The sequence below is a fragment of the Eutrigla gurnardus genome (genome assembly GCF_963514095.1).
Source record: "Eutrigla gurnardus genome assembly, chromosome: 12".
NCBI lineage: Eukaryota > Metazoa > Chordata > Actinopteri > Perciformes > Triglidae > Eutrigla > Eutrigla gurnardus.
The window spans coordinates 9,818,515-9,840,353 of NC_139926.1; the positions used below are offsets into that span (position 1 = coordinate 9,818,515).

At 40.8% G+C, this 21,839-nt stretch overlaps 2 protein-coding genes across 2 annotated transcripts in view; one reads left to right on the forward strand and one right to left on the reverse strand.

The window, feature by feature from the left end:
- Positions 1-21,839, forward strand: part of LOC311021713 (uncharacterized protein) — a 441,358-nt gene that overhangs the window by 291,172 nt on the left and 128,347 nt on the right. The gene's annotated exons all lie outside the window — the stretch shown is intronic.
- LOC311021712 (aryl hydrocarbon receptor-like) overlaps positions 1-21,839 on the reverse strand; it is a 36,922-nt gene that overhangs the window by 12,291 nt on the left and 2,792 nt on the right. Inside the window, exons 2-3 of the mRNA XM_084022456.1 lie at positions 19,867-20,054; positions 346-446 (exon numbers count right to left, since the gene is read on the reverse strand). Of these exons, the coding sequence (XP_083878582.1) occupies positions 346-446; positions 19,867-20,054 (289 nt within the window). The remainder of the gene's footprint in view (positions 1-345; positions 447-19,866; positions 20,055-21,839) is intronic.

The following is a 21,839-nucleotide window of genomic DNA, read 5'->3' on the forward strand; positions in this document are numbered from 1 at the left end:
AGAATGCAAAAGAAGAATGCAGGAATGATTTTGTCAAACATAGGTCGTATTGAGATTAGAGTGCAGCAGACAGTGCCAGACGTATTGAGTGGTAAGCTGCCCTGAGCCCCTGAACCTCTGCCATTGGCCTAAATAGATTTTGGGAAATTGCTGGGTAGAAAAAAAAACTGAAAGCACGAGAGACGATCCAGACACACAAATTGAATCAGTGCAGTTGCCCATCAACAAACCGCTGTCCCCCAAAACGTATCAAAGACAATCTCAGGTATTGAACCTAAAATCAATTAAAGATATCAGATAAAAAAAATACATATATAGTGGATTTAATACAGCTGTAATACTGACCTGCAGCAACAGTTCGCCTTCGGTGATCTTCTTTTCAGACGCTCCTGCTGTTTTGCTTTCGTCATCATTGATGCTGGCTTGAGACACTCCATTCAGCGTGACTGCAGAGAGAAGGGAGGAGGAGGAGGAGAGGTCAGGTTTTCAGTGATAATGTTTGCAAAGCACTGCTGTGACTGTCAGATGGCCTTATGTTTAGTATGCTAAAGATGCTGCACTGACGCCCGATCCCAGCTCATTAAACATTCACTACATGCAATCTGGAAGTCCAATTACCAAAAACAAACCTTTTATTTTGTCTAACTTGCTTACGTCAGGACTTTCTATATCATCAGTCATATTCACTCCAACAGAAAAATGTCTACTGAGAAGCTCTAAAGGTAAACAACTAATGTTACATGTTTTTTTTAACTGTTAAATAATCTGAAGATGTGTGTAAAGCAATTGTGAGATATTTTTTAGACCAAACAATCAACTAATTGTGAGAAAATCAGCAGATTTGTCAGTCATGACAACATTTGTTTGCTGCAGGCCAACAGAAAACCCTCCCTCCTCTCTTAACCCAAATGTTCTTCTTGAAGAAGCATGAAACATGTTACAATAGGTTTTCATATGCTGTTTTGGAGATCTTCAACAGGGGGTCCGTGACCCTTAGGGGGTCTGCAAAATTTGTGCAGGGGGTCCCCAAAATGATTTGATCCCAAACTTTTTTTTCTTCCAGAAATTAAAATATGTCCAAAAATACACATAAGCAAATATAAATCTTTCTATTTGGTAAATGGTATGTTGTGAAATTGTGATGTAAAAATGCCAATATAGAATAAAACTATGTTCTCTAAATATATGTCAAGACTTTAACACTTTAATGACCTGTATACATACATCATTACAAAGTACTTTTATACACGGAACTAGGCTGCGCTACATATTATTTTAGGCCCAGTTTAATAAGAAACACAATTTTATATGATATGTAGGCTAATATGGGGTCCCTCCACCGTGTCACTTTAAGCCAGGGGTCCTTGGCGTGAAAAACGTTGAAGACCTCTGCTCTGTGTTGGTGATTTGTGCAGCACTACCAACTACTTAGTCATGGTGACATCGCGGACATGGACTACGCGTTTGAAGCCTTGAGTTCGACATTTTGGATGTCACCATCTTGGATTTTGACACCAGTAAAGTACGTGATCATATTTGGAGTGCAGAGGAGCGACGAATGGATCTGATGAACACAAGCGGCAGAGCGACACCGCAAGCAGCGACCTTACAGGATGTGGATCCATCTGGCTTCTGGTGTGAAGCTGTTAACAAAGTTAGCCCCATAATTCAAGTCTTTACAGCTTAGTCATCTAAGTAACTAATTGCCTTTTGGTAGTGATGGTAGTGAGGCCGCACTAGTGATGCTGTGATAATGACCTGTCAATCGCAATGTAGCCCCACTGTTGAGCATACCCTGCTTTATGGTCTATTTGACTCTAAATGGACCATCATTTACTAAATCATCCCGCTGTGTTGAAGAAGACTTGAAACTAGAGATTGAGACCTCATGCTTACAATGTTTACTTAGATCATAAAAGTAGGGTCATCTTCTCATAGACTTCCATGCAATCTGACTTTTTTTTTGCAACCAGAGCAGTCACCCCCTGATGGCCAGAAGAGAAAATGCAAGTTTAAGGCACTTCAGCTTTAGCTTCACTTCTCACAAATCAAGCGTAGCGTTAGTTCTGGCAGGCCACGACGTCAAGCTCTAAATCAGCAGTAACAGGCTCTGTCAAAACCGAGGAGATCAGCTGACGGCTCAGCTGACTCCCCGTGCTTGCTTCCTATTGGGAAATTGCATTCAGAGCGCGCTATTTAAACTGCTCTAGCCTGACCTCCCTCGTTGGAAGAGCAGGGAGTCCCAGAACAGTACCATACCGCCAAATGAAACTTGTGCAAATAAATAAAGATTCTTTTTGACAAAGTGGTCCTGACTGAACTGGAGGTTACGGCCTGAGCACTACCCACCCCAAACCACAAAGAAGTATATCTGGATTTCTGTTTGTTCCCCCTAACCATTTTTGGCAAACAAAAGGAATATATTTGTTCAGTTCATATTGCATATTAAACAAGAAATGTGTTCTTATTTGGTACTAATTTCTGTACCTTGTCTTCTCCATCAAATGTGCACATGCAGTTTGTAGCATTTTCTACCAATTTATTATTTAGAGATTTATTTTTTATTTTTTAATTATCATAATTTTAAGCAGTGAGATTCTCCAAAGGATAATGTTTACAAAACATTGATGTCAACAAATCAAATGGACAGAATAAGAGAAATGTTATTCAAAAATGTATCCCAAAATTATTTGTTTGGGGCTTTTTTATTTTACCATACAAAATGAAAATGGAAGCTTTCTCCCTTTTACAGAAATTAGTTGTTGACACATTCAAGTGAAATGAGGCGTTTGTTCCTTCAGGCGACACTGTACAGTTTACTGCACTGACTGCTCAGCTCCACCCCCCCCTGCACTATCCAGCCCCCCTCCCCCCACTCCTCCTCCCAGTCATTCATTGGCTGGTGGCCCCAGCTGTTGTCGTCATGGGATTCTACTTTTTCCCAGCGTGACATCATACCCCCCCAAGTTAGCAGGCTGATGAGTTAGATATGTGGTCGGATCACTGACCATGTAGTGAAAGTTATGTCCATGGGATATATATTCCAGGGTGTTACCTTGCATTCAAAGGATCAAAAGACAAAGTGACCTGGAACTTGTAGATTTTTTAATTTGAGTAGCTTTGAATATAATAATAATATTGTGCATCAAGTCAATTCAGAGAAACCTTATCTTAAATATTTCATTTTTAGGAAAGAAAAATCTGATGTTTTTCGGATATTCTCACCTCATCAGTTCCTAGCTGAGTGTTCTTCTTTTTCACTCCATTACGCTTTTACTTTTCTACAAAAATAATTGATCACAGAAAAAAATCTGTTCCTGGCAAAGCCATGATCTGTTCCAAGATGCAGGTTAACCGAGTTATCTAGAGAGCTTTGCTCATGTTTAAGTGGATTCCAGATAAGTCGGAAAAGCTTCTCCTTGGAACAGAACCCTTAATGTCAGATCCCTGGGTCGTAAATAAGAAACACTGGCTACGTCTAACAAAATGAACGCACTCAGTTTTACACAATTCCACACTCTGACAGTCAAAAGAATACAGAAGACTACAGACTATAAACACGGGTCAAGGTAGCTTTATTTCAAACACAGCACCAAGCCAAAGCCATTAGAAATGCCGCAATAAGGAGATTCCACTTCACCCCCCCCACATTTTCTAAATCTGATCTGTATTATTTCCTCTCCTGTGTTTATGACTTAGGAGCAGGTGGTGAAAACATACATTTTCCAGGTAAAAGAATCGTTTTGCCAGGATCATTTTCTTAAATAATGTTTTCCATCTGTCTGGGTGATTTAAAAAAAATATTTTTTCCAATTTCTTTTCACAGATGGAAAAGACTTGTTCCTAAGTCATGTATAGTGTTGTCACAATACCAACATTTTGGTACCGGTACCGGTAGCAACATGTATTTCGGTACTTTCAATACTTTTCGATACTTTTTCAAATAAAAAGAGAATGCAAAAAATGTCATTACTGACTTTATTTTAATAGAAAATCTTAGAACAATAACATATTAATCAGTAAATAAAATAAAAAAACACAAGCTTTTCTAATGCACACAATTTTAAAAATGTGAAAATATAAATACAATAATATAAAATATAATAATATAAATAAACCAGATTTATTTATTTTTCTTCCAGAGCTAATTTTTGTTAAGACTGGCGCTTGCTTTTAGCTGGCTTTTCTACCTGAGTAAATGACCTGTCGTTCCCTGAGTTCAGTGTGCAGGTCTGGGTGCTTGTCCTTTAAGTGTTTGGCTAAGTCGGAGGTGTTTCCGCCGTTAGCCATGCATGTTTTTAAACACCGTTTACACAGTGGTGCATCGGCGTTAACTGCCTTGCGTTGCGCATTTGTTTTTAGCTAAAGTACGGCCATATCGCACTTCGCGACCCTGGTTTGTCCACAAGTTGCGGCGTGGTGACGGTTGCAGAAGCCATTCTCCTCTCCGTGCTCCTCTCCCCCCCTCTCCCCCTCTCCAGCGTCTCTCTCTCCAAGCTTTCCTCCTGCTCCATTTGTTGCTCCAGTCCCCGCTGCTCGCTGCTCGCTGCTCGCTGCTCGCTAACTTGCTAGCTGTTTCCTCCGGCTTGCTTGCTTTTTCTTTTTATCTCACAAAGCTGCGGCTCGCTCCTCGTCCTCTCAGCTGTAGTTACAACGCGGTGACGTCATGTGGCGAGTTCGCTGCGCTGTTGCGGGCGCTGCCGTCCAAATGCAATATAGTACCATTTTAAATGCCTCAGTACCCCGGTACCAAATTAGTACCGGTATACCGTGCAACCCTAATCATGAAGAGGAAATTTCTGATCAGAAAATGGATCAACAGAATTAGTTTTGCACTTGCCCCTCAGGGCTTCCGTATATACTGTATATCTGTACAATCCGATACAAAGACTGATAACCACCAGTGTTTGTTGACACTGTTAAAGATGACTTGAGTATTTGAGGCTGTATTTGGAGTTAATGGAGCTGCATTGTACACAGAAGTGTTTGTTATGTAGTCAGAGATGGTACAGGTGTGCATAAACGTAGCACTTCAGTCACTCAAACAAATGTATACATATGTTTGTTACTTTTGAGGCAAATAGCCCATGAATCATATCTTGATTGACAATACTAACGAATGATTGATTGATTTCTCAGTTGTTCCGTGTGGAGATGTTCTGCTCTCCTCTGAGTATTTGGGCCATTGGTCAGACAGTTTGGAGTCTGAAAAGCTGACAATAGATCCTCGGTTGCTTTGTGATAATAAAGTAAATTGTCAGCAGCAGCTGATATCACCCGGAATCATTTGTTATCTCTATAACGTGAGACGATGAGCTGCAGTGATGTCATGAGAAAGAGAGCAGTGGTTAAGCACATTAATCTCTGACCCCTGCAGGAGCGCAGTGCTGCGACCCCTGATGACCTTTGATCCTGAGGGTTACGTATGACATGATTGGGTGACTGGGTTCTGGGTCAGATCTTTTGTTGTCTGCAAAGGGGAGTTAACAAGGAGTCCATCTGAGGGGCGGGGCGGTGTTAGGGCAGACACTGGATACCATATGGGCTTTGAGCGACGTGGCTTGTACCTTCACACGAGGCACAGCTTTGGTCGGACACCCCTGACCTTATTCCCATGCAGACACCTTGGGAACAATGGGTGACATAATCTAACGTACTGGTGAGGCGATGGTGTCGCACATGGTAGATATGTTAGAATGTGGCGTTCTTGATTCACAAAGAAACACGGGAGCTTCTTACAGCTGGAGAAACAAACAAGTTGCAATGACTCCCAGGCAGTTTGGAGAACAAAGATTAAATAAATGTGGTCAACTCGGGGCAACTTCTGGTTGCTTTGCATATAATGTCAAGGCATATCTCCCATTTAATTAAGCGAGGGTTCATTGTTGTCGTTCCTTCGCTCTCCTTTGTTTGCCGTCTGTCTCCGTCATCAGCTATCGACAAATGCCAACTAGTGCTTAAATTTCAATTAACTCATTTAGTTTATCGAGCAAGAAAGCCAATCATTTGCTGGTGCCAGCTTCTTAAATGTGAAAGCAAATTTGATTTTCCGCTTCTCTGTGTTATATAAATATTGCAGCCATAATATTTGAGTTTTGCACTGTTGGCCAGATAAAAATCAGTTTTTGAAGGCTTAATGTCGGTCTCTGGTGAACTGTAGTAAGCATTTTTTATGACTTTGCACTGCAAATAATAAGCAGTAAGTATGTCAAAAGTTTGCTCTTACAACACAAATAAACATTAATTATTAAATTACCAGTTTAAATTAATTGGAAACATGTTTAGGTGCCATTTGTTTGAATGAATTCCATTCAACAGTATATTTCATTCAATAATGTTAGTATATACTTTTTGACTGGCAAAGATGCAAACTGTCCCCGTTTTTATAGATGTAAGAGGAGATCTAGCTAATGTCCAAAAATAAATAAATAAAAGAAACTACAGCTGACCTACACTAAAAATGTCTCCACTATGATCATTGCAGGTTACATTGCCCCTACACGAATGTATGGAAGACTGGAGAGGCCACATGGAAGTATATTAATGTTTTATTCACTTGTGATTCCTCGTACATATTTTCCTCCTTTTCTTTGAACGTCGAGATGAAAGTGTTTTATCATATAAGTTCGTAATGTTAAGATCATATAAAAACCATAGCACGGCACAGTGCTCTCTGCATTTACTCTGTCAGGCTCTGTTTGTGTTTGGATAGTTTACACATCAGCAACCACAGGTACGCAGCAGCGTTGGCAGTGTAATCCAGCCAGAGAAAGTGGGGCAACACAAAGCCTCTTGAATGGCCAGGAGGAGGACAAAGAGCAGATCTCGTTATCAAGCTTCAGCGGGCAAGAGTGTACATAATGAAAAATTTATATTCCCTCTGCCAACACATACATGTGGCATAATAGCACTGCAGCAGTCAACCAGAGGCATTTCTAGTCAACTCAATGGAAAAGCTTCCCAAACATACTTACTTTTCCATTGTGGATCTCCAAAGTTACCGGACAATAAACAATATACATGGAAACAGAGAATATGACAGCTCAGCCCACATCTGTGTCCAGATGAAGCCATTTCATTCACATCATTTTTCTGTCTAAATTAAACAAGTCAGAGCCAATAACCTTGTTTACACTTGGTTTTAAAATGTGATTAGATCACTAGGAAACTAAATACACATGTATAGTGCAATGCAAATTATGTACATGCTTATTTCATAGAACAGAGAAGCGATGTACCATCACAAGTGGCCACTCAAGACTAGGGTTGGGTATCAATATTCCATAGCATAAAAAGGTACCAAAAGAACCCAGTACCAAGTATCGGAACTTCTCCAGTCAAACAATACTTGTAATGTATCCTTCATGTAGCAAGACATGGACATTTCTTTTGTTTTTGTTTGCGGTCGATCCTTGCAATCGATTGAAAGGATCGACCCACCACCACAGCAGCGCCCATACATCAGAGATCTCTTTCACGCGGCTCTCAACATGGCTAGCTAATGGTGCTAACAGTTGGTCCTTGAAGCTAGCGCCAACCACGCTCTTTTCCTACACTTACAAGTGCTTTTGTCACCTAAACCTAAAGGTTTATTTTAAAAAGACACCATGGATGTAACAAGCGGATATTGAAATGCCGTGACTGACAAAAGGAAGCGTTGCCAGGGTAACCTAGGGCATTTGATGCTTTGGAGCACCAACCGAGCTAGACCATTTGACACATTGGAGGGAGAACGTGTTGCCTCTGCTGTCTACTTTCAAGTCTAGAACATTCCTGAAACAAGGGCAGAATCAGCATCCACCAAGTCCACTTGTTCTAACAAACTCAACCTCACATGAAATGACTCGTTAGGGTCGCTGCTGTACAGTGATGGAGACGGCGAGGCTCTTCCTCTCACTGCTCCAGTATTTGATGGATCCAACGTGACAGAAAAGCACTGACCCTGAAAACCAGACACTTCAGCTGCCTTTGGCTGTCCTTCTTTTATTGTATGATGTCTCAGTGCAGTAGTGATAAGAGCTGGAACAGGTTTACTGTAATATTCATTTTATCTCATGCACCAGTCCCTGCAGTATGGTGTGGTCTAATAAAATAAATGACACTTAACTGTGGGATCAATGTTTCATATGGTGGCAATACAGAAACCATGCGACTTCATAATGTTTAGGATAAGGTAGACTGAAATAAACATTTATTAGACATCCATCTAATCTAAAATAGTGAGGCCTCCCATAAAATCCACAACATTCCTCCCCTTTACGGCCGAAGCCTTGTGATCGTGTTGCTTGCTGTGTTCTACAGACTAAATAACGGTTTCTTCACATCAGGACTTGCAAAACATGAATTCAAAAGTGTGAGTTCCACCTGGAAAGATTTGCCAATTTGGAAATTAGCATTTAGCTAATTTGGCTAGCCCATATAGTTAGCATCAAAGGTTAACTTCTGTATTTTTCAAACCTGAACCCTATTTTCCCATGTTTTTGTGTCGATGTGAATATTTGGCTACTTGTTTTTGCGACCGACAGGCTCAGATTGTTATAAGCATTGGACAAAATGATGGAAAAGAACCATTCAGAGGGGTTAAACCTTTTTGCTATCTTTAGCTTAAATGTTCAATGTCATGGCTGAATATTTATTAATAATTTCAAGAATGTGGATGCAACGCAAAATTGTATCCCAGTGAACAGACAAACCGAATCATATGAAAAGTAAAGTTCTCTGGATAATAATGTTATCACTTACCAGCACTTTTAGTGGACAAACATTGATGGTGATGAACTGCCCAATATGTTTAAAAAATAGTTGCCCCCATTGGTCACTTAGTTAGAACAAAATGGGAAAATATGGTCAGAGTTACCAAAGTTACCCTTCAACCAAGTCAAACTAACACACGAGAGGCAGTTTACACTCCAACCATCCGCCACAGAAGAACGTGGCACATGAAAAAAAAAAAAAAAAAACTCTCCAATCAACATAATCCAGGCAGGAATTTAGCTTCCTCTAAGGTTGTCTGCTTTTCTCAGAACCACATGGACCTGCAAAACTAAGTGATGCCCCTCTGTGACCCAAAGGCCGGCTTGGCCCTGGTCCCGGCCTTCTTCATGGGGCCTCCAGCAAAAAGCTTACCGACACCACTCCACAGCGAGCCAGAACTGCTGGGGTTTATCTCACAGGAGGACTTTACTCTGTTGGACCCAACAACATTAAGCTCACTGCAAATATTTATCAAATATTTATCCATTTTTGATTTGGATATTTATGAAAGGATTAGTGGGGATGTTCTGTACTCTTTCTGCTTCAATGTCCTGCCCACGCCTACATGCCATCCTGGTATCTTTCCAGTTACAGGTCGCCATGTGCACTTGATGACACAAACTCGCTGCCAAAACGGACTTAAAGTGTTTGCAACTAATGTCTTGTTGGATCTATTTTTAGACGGATGTAGTTGTCATGACGCCATGGCGGGCTCAAGCTGCAGCGTCTTTCTTTATACGTTCTAATTAATTTAGAATGATCGGTCCCAGAATTAACGTGTATGTTTACACCACATATTGCATGCTTCTAGTCACATGAGATAACAATAGCAGGAGTCTGAATCATGAAACGGGGCTATATATGGACAGCATTAACCCAGCGCATTAAGCCCCGTGGAGGGAGGGGGTTACGGTGACAGGGACCCGTGCTGTTGGACATCCTCTATGGGTTAATGCTGACGATTAGAGCACACGCCCCACCCACGTGGCGCTTACTGGTTACATAGTGGAGGAGCTGTGGTTTATTTTGGATCCACGCCAGGACCAGGACCGCAGGCGGGGAGGACCACAGCAAAATACACAATTGCTTTTACTTTCACGGCTGAGAGGGCCGTCAGTCATTTGTGACCAAACACGTCGCACTTCATTTCTCGGACAGTAATTCATCATACTGAAGGTTGACACTGTGTGCTGGGTGGGTTTCCCTCCACATAACTGGGAACTTTCAATAACATCATGGTTACTGCTTCCACATGTCCCGGGAATACGTCATAATAAAAACCAGAACAAAATGTATCACAGCAAACCATATAATAACCACATAATAATACAATAATAATAAATGGAAGATCCAGGGTCAGTTTTGCATATATTATTATTATTATATTAAAAATGAATGATCAGAATGAGTCTACTCCGTACACAGGGCTTACTGATGGCACACTAACAGCAGGGAGTCACTGTGATACGCTCTGAAACGTTCCGCCCGGCTCAGGTGTTAATCTGCACGGTAGCACGTTAGCAGCTAAATCAGGAAGTGGCGGTCCGAATGGAGACACTGTAGAGGAAGCACTCTGGATGCAGATCAGCTGTGACAACTGACGTGCTGCTTGTGTACTTCTTTGCATGTTCAGTAACTACACTACATGTACTTAACTACAATTTTCAGGTATAGTAAGTATAATCATTATATGATGCTCTATACTTCTACTCCACTACATTTATCTCAGCAATTTAAATATTTTTGCATGTTGGCAATATAATAGAATATAAAGTAATTTAAACAAGCTCCATATTTACCAGCTGCAAAATGTGAGTGATGAACACATACATTTAAGTACTTATATAAGTACTTTTACTTTTGGGACTTTCTTCATTCAATTGTATTTATAGTGTCATGTCACAATAGAAGTGACACTTTACACATCTAGCAGGACTAGAACACGCTCATGATAGTAGTATTTTAAAGTAGTAAAGTATATTTAAATGCTTATACTTTTGTGAAGTACATAAAAGGTCGAGTGCTTCTTCCATGTCTGTTTATTAGCGCTATTTATAACTGGAATTATATCAGTTAGTCTCAAAAGTGTAGGAAATTGTAGCCCTTTATAATACAGCTCTAATTATGTTTTACAAAGTGAAAAACTAAACATTATATAATCTGTCCGGGTCCTAACGTGCATCAAGCATGAAAAAGAACAAACAACATGTCATCATGTGACGGAACAAAACCACAGCGTTCAACCTTTGAAGGTTAACAGGATTCTCCATCTCCATCCCGTCGCTGTGCGGACCGAATGTGTGTGTCAGCATGTACACTGTACAGTGCGCCGCCTGCATCCAGTATGTGTGCGAGTGCGTTTGTGTTAATTATTCTAGCAGAGTGTGAATGGCAGCGAGTAAATATAGAACGTTTCAACTCCTTCACCCCCCAAACGTTGCAGTAAATGAACACGCGATGCACACATACCGCCCCCACATCCACTAACATACACATGGATGCACGCAACACACACACACACACACACACAGAGGCTGAACATGAACACGCGGTCACTAATGCAGGAGGGAAAGCACGCACCCTGTGCTGCGTTCGTGTCTCCCGAGGTTTCGCGATCACATGGTTGCATATTTGCTTATGAGAGGCGATCCAGAAAGGTGGGGAGGAGGAGGAGGAGGAGGTGAAGAGCGATGGGATTTGGGCGGGGTAGGGTGGGGAGGGGTCACTACTGATTACCAGGTTTTCCCTTTGGTGGCCTGCATTCCTCACTGTGCTGTATCGTGATCAGCGGGGCTGGGGGGATGGGGGTTAAGCCCTGTAGGGGAAGGACGGGGAGAGAAGGACGGGCGGAGGGAGGGAGAGAGGGAGAGAAGGGAGGGAGGGTCGTCATGAAGGGATGACCCACTGCTGATCATGTAGCCCAGATAGCTCTGCCCTTCGTTTGTGTGCCTATAGATGACCTACAGGAAGGAGGGGGAGGGGAGGTGGCTTATCAAGTAACAAACCCTTGCCCTCATTCAGACCAAAACAACAGATAGGTATCATGACGTATCACAAGACTTTCACAACAGCTTACATAACCAATCCTGGAGCAGCAGCAGCAGCAGCGGCGGCGGCGGACGGCGGCATGCTATAGAAACGCGGTCGGACTGCAGATATTTCCAGTTGTGTGCCAATTCTTTGCGTGTCGTGTCATGGCAGCGACGGATGCACATTAATTTCATTTAAACAGAGTTATTCGGCCTCGTTTTCCGGCCCACAGCAACATGTTCGGCAGAAGTAACTGCAGCAAAGTCATCCTCATCAATTGGCAGGAATTAGGCTGCCAATCGACAGGACTTACAGTCTTCTTCTGGAGTGTGTTTTTCTATTAAATCCGTCTATAGTGTGCACACTGAGCGTATACAACAATGCTTCATTCTACTCGGATCAGAATAGTGTTTTGCATAATTCATTTTCTATATTCATGTCCCGGTCCAGCGGGAGTTGCATAATGCGTGATGTGCCGGTCCATGTTTGCCAACTCTCTATTAATGGAAGACATTTTAAGCCGGCGCTTTTATAATAGATATAATGGTCGGCCTTATGGAAACTTGTGAAAAATTAATTTCTCCTCTACTGTCGCTGAAAGGCCATATAAAACAAAAGAATCCAGTCTTTCACTGTCAAAAGGGTTGATTTTTGTTGTTGTCTTATTCACAAACATTGAATGATAGTGGTAGAAACAAAGAAAGATTTTTAAAAGGTCTATTAAAACTTACATTGTTGAGCAATATACATTATCAGTTCATACGGTGAATATGTTGGCAAACTGTTGGCGATTTACACATCCAGTAGACAAATAGCAACATTTAGGTCTTTATTAACTCCTCAGAAAAAGATCTGCAAGATGCTCCATCATGAGAGATGTTCACCATCTTAAATACCCACGATGCATCCACAAAGTAAAAGTGACATATACCTCACCCACCGCATGGAACAATCTATAGACTTATCTTAAGCGTGAAAATATAAAAACCCTGGACAAATTTAAAACTATGGTTAAATCTATTGAGTGCAGGCAATCTGTGTGCAAATGTTTTATCTGATAAGTTTTAATGTTACTCAATTCTATGTGCTTGTTTATTGTTGAAAGTCCTTGTTGTTAGCCAGGTAAAGAGAAGTTTATACAGAGGGAATTTTGGATCTCCTTTTATCACTCCATAAATCAGAAAATACTGTCAACAGATATTTAAAAAATATATACATGAAGTTGGAATACTTTGCAAATGTCTTGTCTTTTATAGCACCAAACAAATGTTATGCATGAATTCATTACACCTGGGTGAATGGGACCCATAATGTAATCATTGCACCTGGTCAAAAGTGATTACTGATTCATTTAAATAGGAATAAACAGAGGATTGTGTCTGAAAACAATATATTCCAACTTAGGGCAACAGTATATATATTTTACCCCGTGTCTAAGATATATCACCATGAATCTTCCCCAGTTGTCTACCGACATTAACACAATTATTCTTGTATCACAAGTTTTCTGAAATGTTATGTTAAAATATGCAAATGAGGCATTATATTTTAGTGAATTTAGGAGAAATCTATAGACTCAAATAGACAAAAAAAGGAGGTTTTTCTCTGCTTTAGTCTCAAAGATGTCGTGTTAAAGATGGAAAACAGCTCAAAATCCCCAAATTGATGACTCATCAAGATGTCTCATCTAATTAATGTAAACTGTGCTGAACTTTGTCCTGGCAGGAGAAAACCCTTATGCGTATATGGACATTAGTTGAAATCAGTTAAAGAGTTGTACCCCTGCTCGAATAGTCCAGGTCTGTTAAAACCAGAAAGAATAACTTAGACTTAGACATTTCGAACATCCCCACATCGACATGCAGCATCAAACACACACCAAAGTGGATCCCGCTGCAGTCACAGGGATTATTTCTCATAATCTCCATCTATATTTACAAAAACAACAGCTATGACAGAATCACAGGATTAATCATCATTTACTGTCCTGCACCACTGCAGGTTTAAACTGAACTGCAGTGTTATCTGAAGCTCGGGGCACAATAATGACCATCTGACGTGCATCTGCCAGAGTCCCGGTTACGCAACAGCAGCCACGTGATGGCAGGTTGAATTCTTGCAGCCTGCTTAGAAAACTCAGGGAGTCTTTCCAGAAACACTTGGAGACGGAGGAGGGAGTGGATGTGGAAAGGAAAAGGGCAATCAAAGCGTTTGGCTGGGGGCAATGGTGGCTTCTTCAGGAAACCCAGAAGAGCCCTCATTGGCTTAGTTTTGTCATCCGGGATCTTGTCAGGGTTTTCTCCACTGTAAACACCATAACCATTTCCCCACTGGACCAATCCTCACTAAGCAGACTGACCATTGCTCATCCGGCTACGCTGTCAACCGCACTGTGGTGCATGTTTTGAGATAAGATTGAATTGTGCCGTTTAATTATTTTACTTTCCCGTTTAAAGTGAAAAAACGTTCTATTCAGAATCACTTTGTGTTATTAATTGAAATCCTCGTAACATACCAATAGCAATGAATAAATGAAATGCTCTGACATAAAAAATAAAATAAAAAAAATGTCTGTGGCCTCAGCAGGACTGTAAAAACCTTGTCCAAACCAAAAAGTTTGGCCGGAGAAAATCATTTTCGGTTCGGTGGTGCGTTCAAAGTCAAAGTCTGTGGTTTTTCCAAATGACCTACAATGCCTTTAAGTAACACCATTTAGTTAAAAAACGTAGGCTTTACTTGGCAAACGTGCTTTAACCCAAACCAAGCTTTTCCAGGCCTAACCAAGATGCCAAAACAAATCACGTAGTTTTGTTGATAGAGTAATGAAACACAGTCAGCTAAACTTTATAAGGTAAGTTATGTATCCGATGTTCCTCTTGTGCATCACTGAGGCCTAATAAACATTCTGAATGCATTCCCTTCCTCAGAAAACATTTACATGGTCCATTTTTTGGAAGGTTACTATACTTTTGTACTATTTACGTCTGTGTGTCATGTCAGCTGTGCAGGTTCTCCATACAAACAAACGTGGAGAATCGATGTGATGATTCTTGCCACTGTCTGATATATTAAATATAACATATCCAAGAAGTAGTCAAATCTATATCATCACTCACGTAGACAACATTTTTGTCAGGAATACAGGTAAATTGAGATAAGCAATTGGCAAATTTTATTAATAGCTACAATACAATATACAAGAGTAGAAGCATCGCCTTTTCTGCTTTGTCAAGGTGATTTGATAATGCCCAAAAATCGAAATGTTGCACAATTAAAATGGCTGTGAGCATTTTAATACAGTGTGCAGATGTGTTTGCGTCTTGCCTTAGTTTGATGTTTTCATCCAGCACCCTGTTTTTGGGATGTGCGTATCCACCGTGTAGCCACTCCTGAATGCTTTGGTCCAGTGGTGAAAATCTCCTTTTAAGATTTAGGATATAGCAACCACCTCTTTGAACAATGCTTTTCACATCACAGCTGCTTTCCTACGTGTTCAAGTATATCATGTGTCGTAAACTGTGTGGCAATCTGACCGCTAGTCGGCAAGATATGTGACCAGAGCAGCGTCAGACACACGGACTAGGAAACTCACCCTAATAAGCATATCAGTGATTCTCCACACCAAATTATCTGTGACAAAACCAAACCTGCTGGGAAGACTGTGTGTGGCCTTTCAGTGCACGACACCAGTAACCTGCTGGAAAGCTTTCAGACCAAACTGTAGGCCTACATCATGCAGGAAATGTTGCTGTGGACAATTAAACCTGATGCATGAAGAGCCAGAAGCACAACTTCATTTGGGCGAGACAGTTGCTAATGGCAACAATTGAGAAATTGGTGGCAAACACATAAAAAATAGGGCCAGCAAACAGCAAAACATTCACCCCAAAATAAATAATATATGCTCTTCCTATTGAAAGGTTCCATATTCTTTTGGAATTGTAAGCCTCTGTTAGTTTTTGTGTGAAGTTCAACGAGATGTTTACATTCATAACACTTTTAATGTCTTTGTTTACATGTTTTTATTATATTAAAATAGAAATAGAAATGTTTGAGTAATCTGTTCAGAACATGACCACAGCTGCCAACCGCAACTACCGCTTTGTATAATTGAGGAACACATTAACTAAGACATAAGCTAAAAAAAAAACACAAAAAATTCAGATGAAGCTTTTTTTCTTAAGCTGACATATTTGCATAGTAGCTTAATTACTTCAAATAAAAAGGTGAGTAAAAAAATATTTTCAGTTTGGAGAAACCAAAAGCTGAAGCATGGTTTCCAGCCTGCCAACCACTTAAAAAAAGTTCATGTTGGGCTCCGGTCAAAATTTCCATATTCAACTCCGGTCAACTAGCACAGTTCTGTTGTCACGCACCTTCATCCAAAAGGCAGACAACAGCTGTGAAGATGGTTCTTATGGCTGAGAGCTGCCTCTCACCCAGAGCGGGGGATCCCACTGTTATCGGTTTTAAGGGAGTTAACGCCCCTCTTCTCAGACTGGCTGAGAGGGACGAGCCCATTGTAGCTCCTGACAATAACAAAGATGGCAGCTGGGCTGGATAATACATGTCAGACAGATTAACCGAGCTCTGCCGGGGTTTTGCTCAACTCCTGCCTCATATTGGTTACATGCACAGCCGTGACCGTGAGGGTTTGGGCACGGCAAATAAACTAGGACTGCACAAAACAGACATTGCTAAATTTTCTTAGTTTAAATTGCGATATGAAAAAAATACCCTAAATGTTGTACATTTCTAAGCGAAATGCATCAATTTGATGCACTTTGAGAGCTAAATAAAGAAGTTAGATCTATAAAAAGAAAAAGTGCTTGAGTAAAAAAAAAAATCCTAAACTCACTGGTTGTATAGACATAAATTCAAAAGAGTCACACCCACAGCATGGTTAACAAGACCGATCGCCTTTGCTGCAGGCCCCTCCCACACTAAGTCCACAGCCCCGGGCAGCGGCGAGGGGTCCTGTAAAGCTCACTGGTGGGTCTGCCACCCACCCTCAACCCGGGCTTCTCCAAGCCCACCAAATATAGCCGGTCGCAGCGCACCGCTACGCCGAAAAGCACCTAAGGGGGATGAGGATCCTCCCGGCCGGTGTAAAAACTGTAAATATATATGTGGAGGGCCGATCTCGACTCTGGGTCATTTATCAGAAATACTGGATTAATTGTGGAAAATTAGAATGTTTTCCTTTGTATCAAACTGCACAAAAGTTGTTGAAGTGCACCGTGTTTTTGCGAATGCTGCACGTCCTGCAATGTGACTATTGTGCACATGCACCCGTTGATGCAGGACCCATATATATCCAGCCATTAGTAAAAAAATAAGTAACCAGAGGGAAAAAACTCTGCACAGCATAAAGCGATTCTAATCTCATTTTCAGCTCATTTTAATATGGCATATAAGTGAGCGATAGCAGCATTCCCAGAGTGTACTGGAGCTAAGTCATGGCTCCGGATGCCTTTGACAACAGGGATTTGTGCTGTTTACATAACAACAACAACACAACAAATTATGGCCTACCACAGCGAGGGGCGATAGGCCCTCGGGATCCGCAGAGCTTTCTCTCCGTGGAGCTGCTGCCTTAATGTAAGAGCCCTGAGCTCGTTAATTACTTAGAGAACGTCCAGGAAGTAGGCTAATGCAGTTAGACAAGAGGGCTTGTCCATAGGCTTCACTTTGACCTATTGGTGCTGAAATCCATTATCAATAATTTACTCTGACAGGTCGAGAAACAGCAGATACTTCCATATGGTATTGAATGGGAGTAATAAACATACAGTCTATTGATAGCTCTATAATAGAAGTTACTGTGGTCAGGAAAAAGGAAAGCCATTGTGTTCTTTGTTTCTTCAGGGTATCAAAAGCCTCTACACATACACAACATATGACACAAGAAGCCACACACACACACACACACACACACACACACACACACACACACACACACACTTAAAATATGGAATGCATTCACTCCATCCACCCAAACACGCGTATCAGCCATGCAGTATCCTGTCCATCTCACCCCAAACAGCCATCTCAGAAGGCCGCTGCCTTAAACAAACATTGCCCTGCCTCCATTTCATAAATTCTTTAAACTCCGGGGTTTCTCTCAATTATTCATGTTCCAACGGCCGCATTGCAGCATTCTCCGTGATAGATCGCCGCCTAAAATAACAATGTCTTCACTCTGCATAGTAGAGAGGACCGTACACATCCATCCGTTGGCATGCAACCCTTTCTGATGCTTTGGCATACGGTTTTTAATGGACGCCAAGCAGAGTGCCGTCTCCCAAACCTCGAATAAGTGATGCCGCCACACACACACACACACACACACACACACACACACACAGACACACACACTGAAATATTGAGTGCTTCTCCTTGGGATGAAATCATCTGCAGAAGGCGGTGGCTGGTTGCTCCTGTGGTCTTCTCCACATCTCTGGTTGATGAGATGAGCCGTGAGATGTGGGAAAACGGATCCAGCGCCAATACAGAGCGAGCAACTCGGCTGTTGTGACATTCTCGTAATGGTCGGAGGCACAAAAGCAATAAGGGCATTTAGAAGCAGCTGTTTCCTCCTGTTTGAAGTGAAACAATCAAAAACAAAACGGCTCTGCCAAAGAGGCAAAGAGCTGCTGGGGGAGATCTTCATTTGCTAGATTAACCAAAGTGATGAATCACTTCAGTTTCAACTCTACGTGTTCATTTGGGAGATTGGTTCAGGTCTGGACTAGTTTGGGGAAACTATTATTTACACAGTGTCTTGACCACCAATCCATCAAAGACTCAGCTGGAACAGTATCTCTAACTAAAAGGTTCTTCCACTCGACAGAAAGGCTTCTATATTATTCATATTCTAACATAAATGCGTATTTGGTAAAGCACTTGCTATTGGACTTGTACATTTTTGTGAAGATAACATTTCTTTTTATATATGTATATATACTGTACAGTGAAAAAAAGCCAGAGTCAAAATCACGGCGATTCATTAGTTGGAATATTTTAAGTCGGAAAATGTTATTTTACTTAAGACCTGTGGATGTGATTTGGTAGTGGTGGTTATTTTGTAATTAACTTTACTTTCAATGTTTTATATAAAGAGGGACATGATGTGTTATCTGTTATTCATGCTATTCACTGCGACATCACCCATTGGTTTGAAGCCTCAAGTTTGGCATTTTGGCTGTCACCATCTTTTTCTGTTTTGTTGCACCCCGAGAGATCCAAGAGGGTGGAGCAAATTACAACCGAAGGCTGAATAAGACATTTTGAGGAAAAAAGTGTTTCAATTAACTTTCATGAAATGAAAGCACACTGTGAAAAACTATGCCAAACCCAGATGGGACAACGCCAAGGTAGCAAACTGTCATTCGCAAGGTAGACATCCTAAAGCACCCCCTGCTTTATGGTCTATTTGACTCTAAATGGACCAGAATTTACTGAATGAACATAATGCTGTATTGAAGAAGACTTGAAACTAGAGATTGAGAAATCTGACTTCTTTTTGCAACCAGAGGAGTTGATTAAGAAGAATGCAGGTTTAAGGCACTTCATCTAAGGCTTCCCTTGTCGGAACCGAAGGTTACCACATGCATGTAACCCTCAATTATTAGTATTAGGCTGTAAAAAGTTTTTTGTTAACAGGCCGGCAACTGCTGCTCGCCCACTGCTGTTCACTATAATGCTAGCAGTTCCCCCCTACTTTCAGTCTTTGTGCTAAGCTAGGCTAAACATGTTGCTCTCTGTGTGTACTGGACTCATTAGTTGGATATTGATCTTTTCTTGAGTTTCATGGCACACAAGACGATATCTCCAAACTGTCTCTCCACTAATTGGGAGCCGGTTTATGTGACAGACGTGATCAAATGCGCCCATGTGACTGAAGAGAGAAGAACCAACCTGATAGCGAACAAATTAAGAGAGATTTCAACTGCAGGATGTCAGATGTGATGAATGAGCAGCTTTGTTGTGTGTCACAACACAGAACAACATTAAGTAAGACCAAGAGCCCATCCTGGTATATGCCAAGCCATAAGGACTCCCATTCTCTAGTAAACTTACCAGAGAAGAAGTTCTTGGCCCGCAGGTAGCTGACACTCAGGCGGAGGATGGAGAGTTTGTCCAGACTGGCGGTGACCTCCTCGGGGAAAGGCAGCAGGCTGGCCAAGCGCTCCAGCTCCCCGTTCAACCGGTCTCGATGCCGTTTGGATGGGTTGGACTTAGCCCCTTCACTTGGTGCCTGCTTCACCCTGATGGAGAATACAAGAAGAGGTCACAACAAAGTCATCAGTCGTCACTCAGACCCCAAGCTCATTTAAAATACGGCTTCTCGTCGGGTTCCTTTCCTTCATTCTTACACCAGGAGGCCAATTTCGGTTAAGATTATTTAGCAACCCACCTACAAATTAACATTCCCATCCAGCTGAACAGCAGTCTTATTACGCTTTGAGGGAAACATATTCGTTCCTGCATTACGGTCACTGTAATTACATATGTGGTTGTAAATTGGAAAAAAAAACTAAATGGAACAAAAATGCAATAAACTTATTTGCATTTGTTAGGTTTAGGAAAACATAGTTTGGGTTAAAATAAGTAAGTTTTCCCATATTTTTTCATACAGTATACACAACATTGGTTTCCTGCCTTAAAGTCCTGTGTTGACCCTTTCATCGACCCCGACTTCTTCCCCAGGCAGACTTCAGAAGAGTTTTATTAGAAACGTATTTGTCATACGTCAAATACAAACAGAATTTGAAGGAAAACACATTCCTGTCAAAATACAATTGACAATAGAGTTTTGTTGTTTAGGAACATCATTTTAGGACACCAGGCTGTATTTTGAGGGCGCAGGGACAGATTTTGAGATTATAACAAATTCACCTTGGTGGTACGCCAGATGTTTTATTAAAACACTATTCGTACATTGATTTTAGTCTAATCTATAATATAAAATTTTGAAATTATATCAACTCATTTTTGAGATGCTATGAATTTTTAGGGAGATTTGAGAGTTTGAACATATTTAGACATGGTATAATAACCCTTTTGCTTACTTTTGTATGTGCACATTCCATAAAAAGGACACGGTACTACTGTGAATTATTAAGGCAAACAATTAAAGAAATGCTGACTCATACTGAATTTTGGGGAATTGTGTGACAGTGATGCACAACAATGTAAACATTTCACTCAAGTGATGAAATGTCAGATTCCGAATGGCACAAAATTTAAAAAAAGAAAGAAATCTAAAATACTATTTTGGAATATTGGATATTGGAACAATAATTGATCCAAACATTTTAATATGTTCACAGCATCAACATTGAGAAAAACATTTCTATCAATTTTACTATATTTGTTCAGTTTTTAAAAAAAATATATGTTTACCCTCTGAAGATTATAAAGACTATAAAAAAATTGGTAGAAAAACCCCAATCTTTAAAACTCTCTTCAGACTGCAAACCCATTGAACTGAATAAGTAAGTTATGATAAAAGTAAGAATAAGTAAGGTATGAGAAAATCAACACACACACACACACACAAAGAATGTCAATAAAAAAGCAGAAAAAACAACTGTGGGAATGATTAACAGAGGAAAATGTGTTTCAGCTTAAAGCTACAGTTGGTTTAATAAAAACAACTGCCATATTTACTCAAACTGTCTCTATATCCTGACAGTCCATGAAAGATAATCTGTGAAAAGAAAATCTGGTTCATCTGCCTCCTTTTAGTCTCCTAATGGCATTTGCAACATTCCACCTGCAACCAACCAATCAGAGCTGAGGAATCTCTAGAGCAGCTGTCAATCATCGCTTGTGAAGCTCTAAACTCTGATCAACTGTCAAACAAAGGCAGCGCTGATCAAACATCGATCAATATTCTGGTATTGCATTAGAGAGGCTTTAGACATATGGTTGTTATTCTGTTTGAATTGTGCCACATATGATGTTTGGCTGTTATAAAAGATTATTTTGCAAGGAAAAAAAGTCGCAGTTTATTGTAGTACCATTTAGTTTTGTGAAACTGCTCAGTG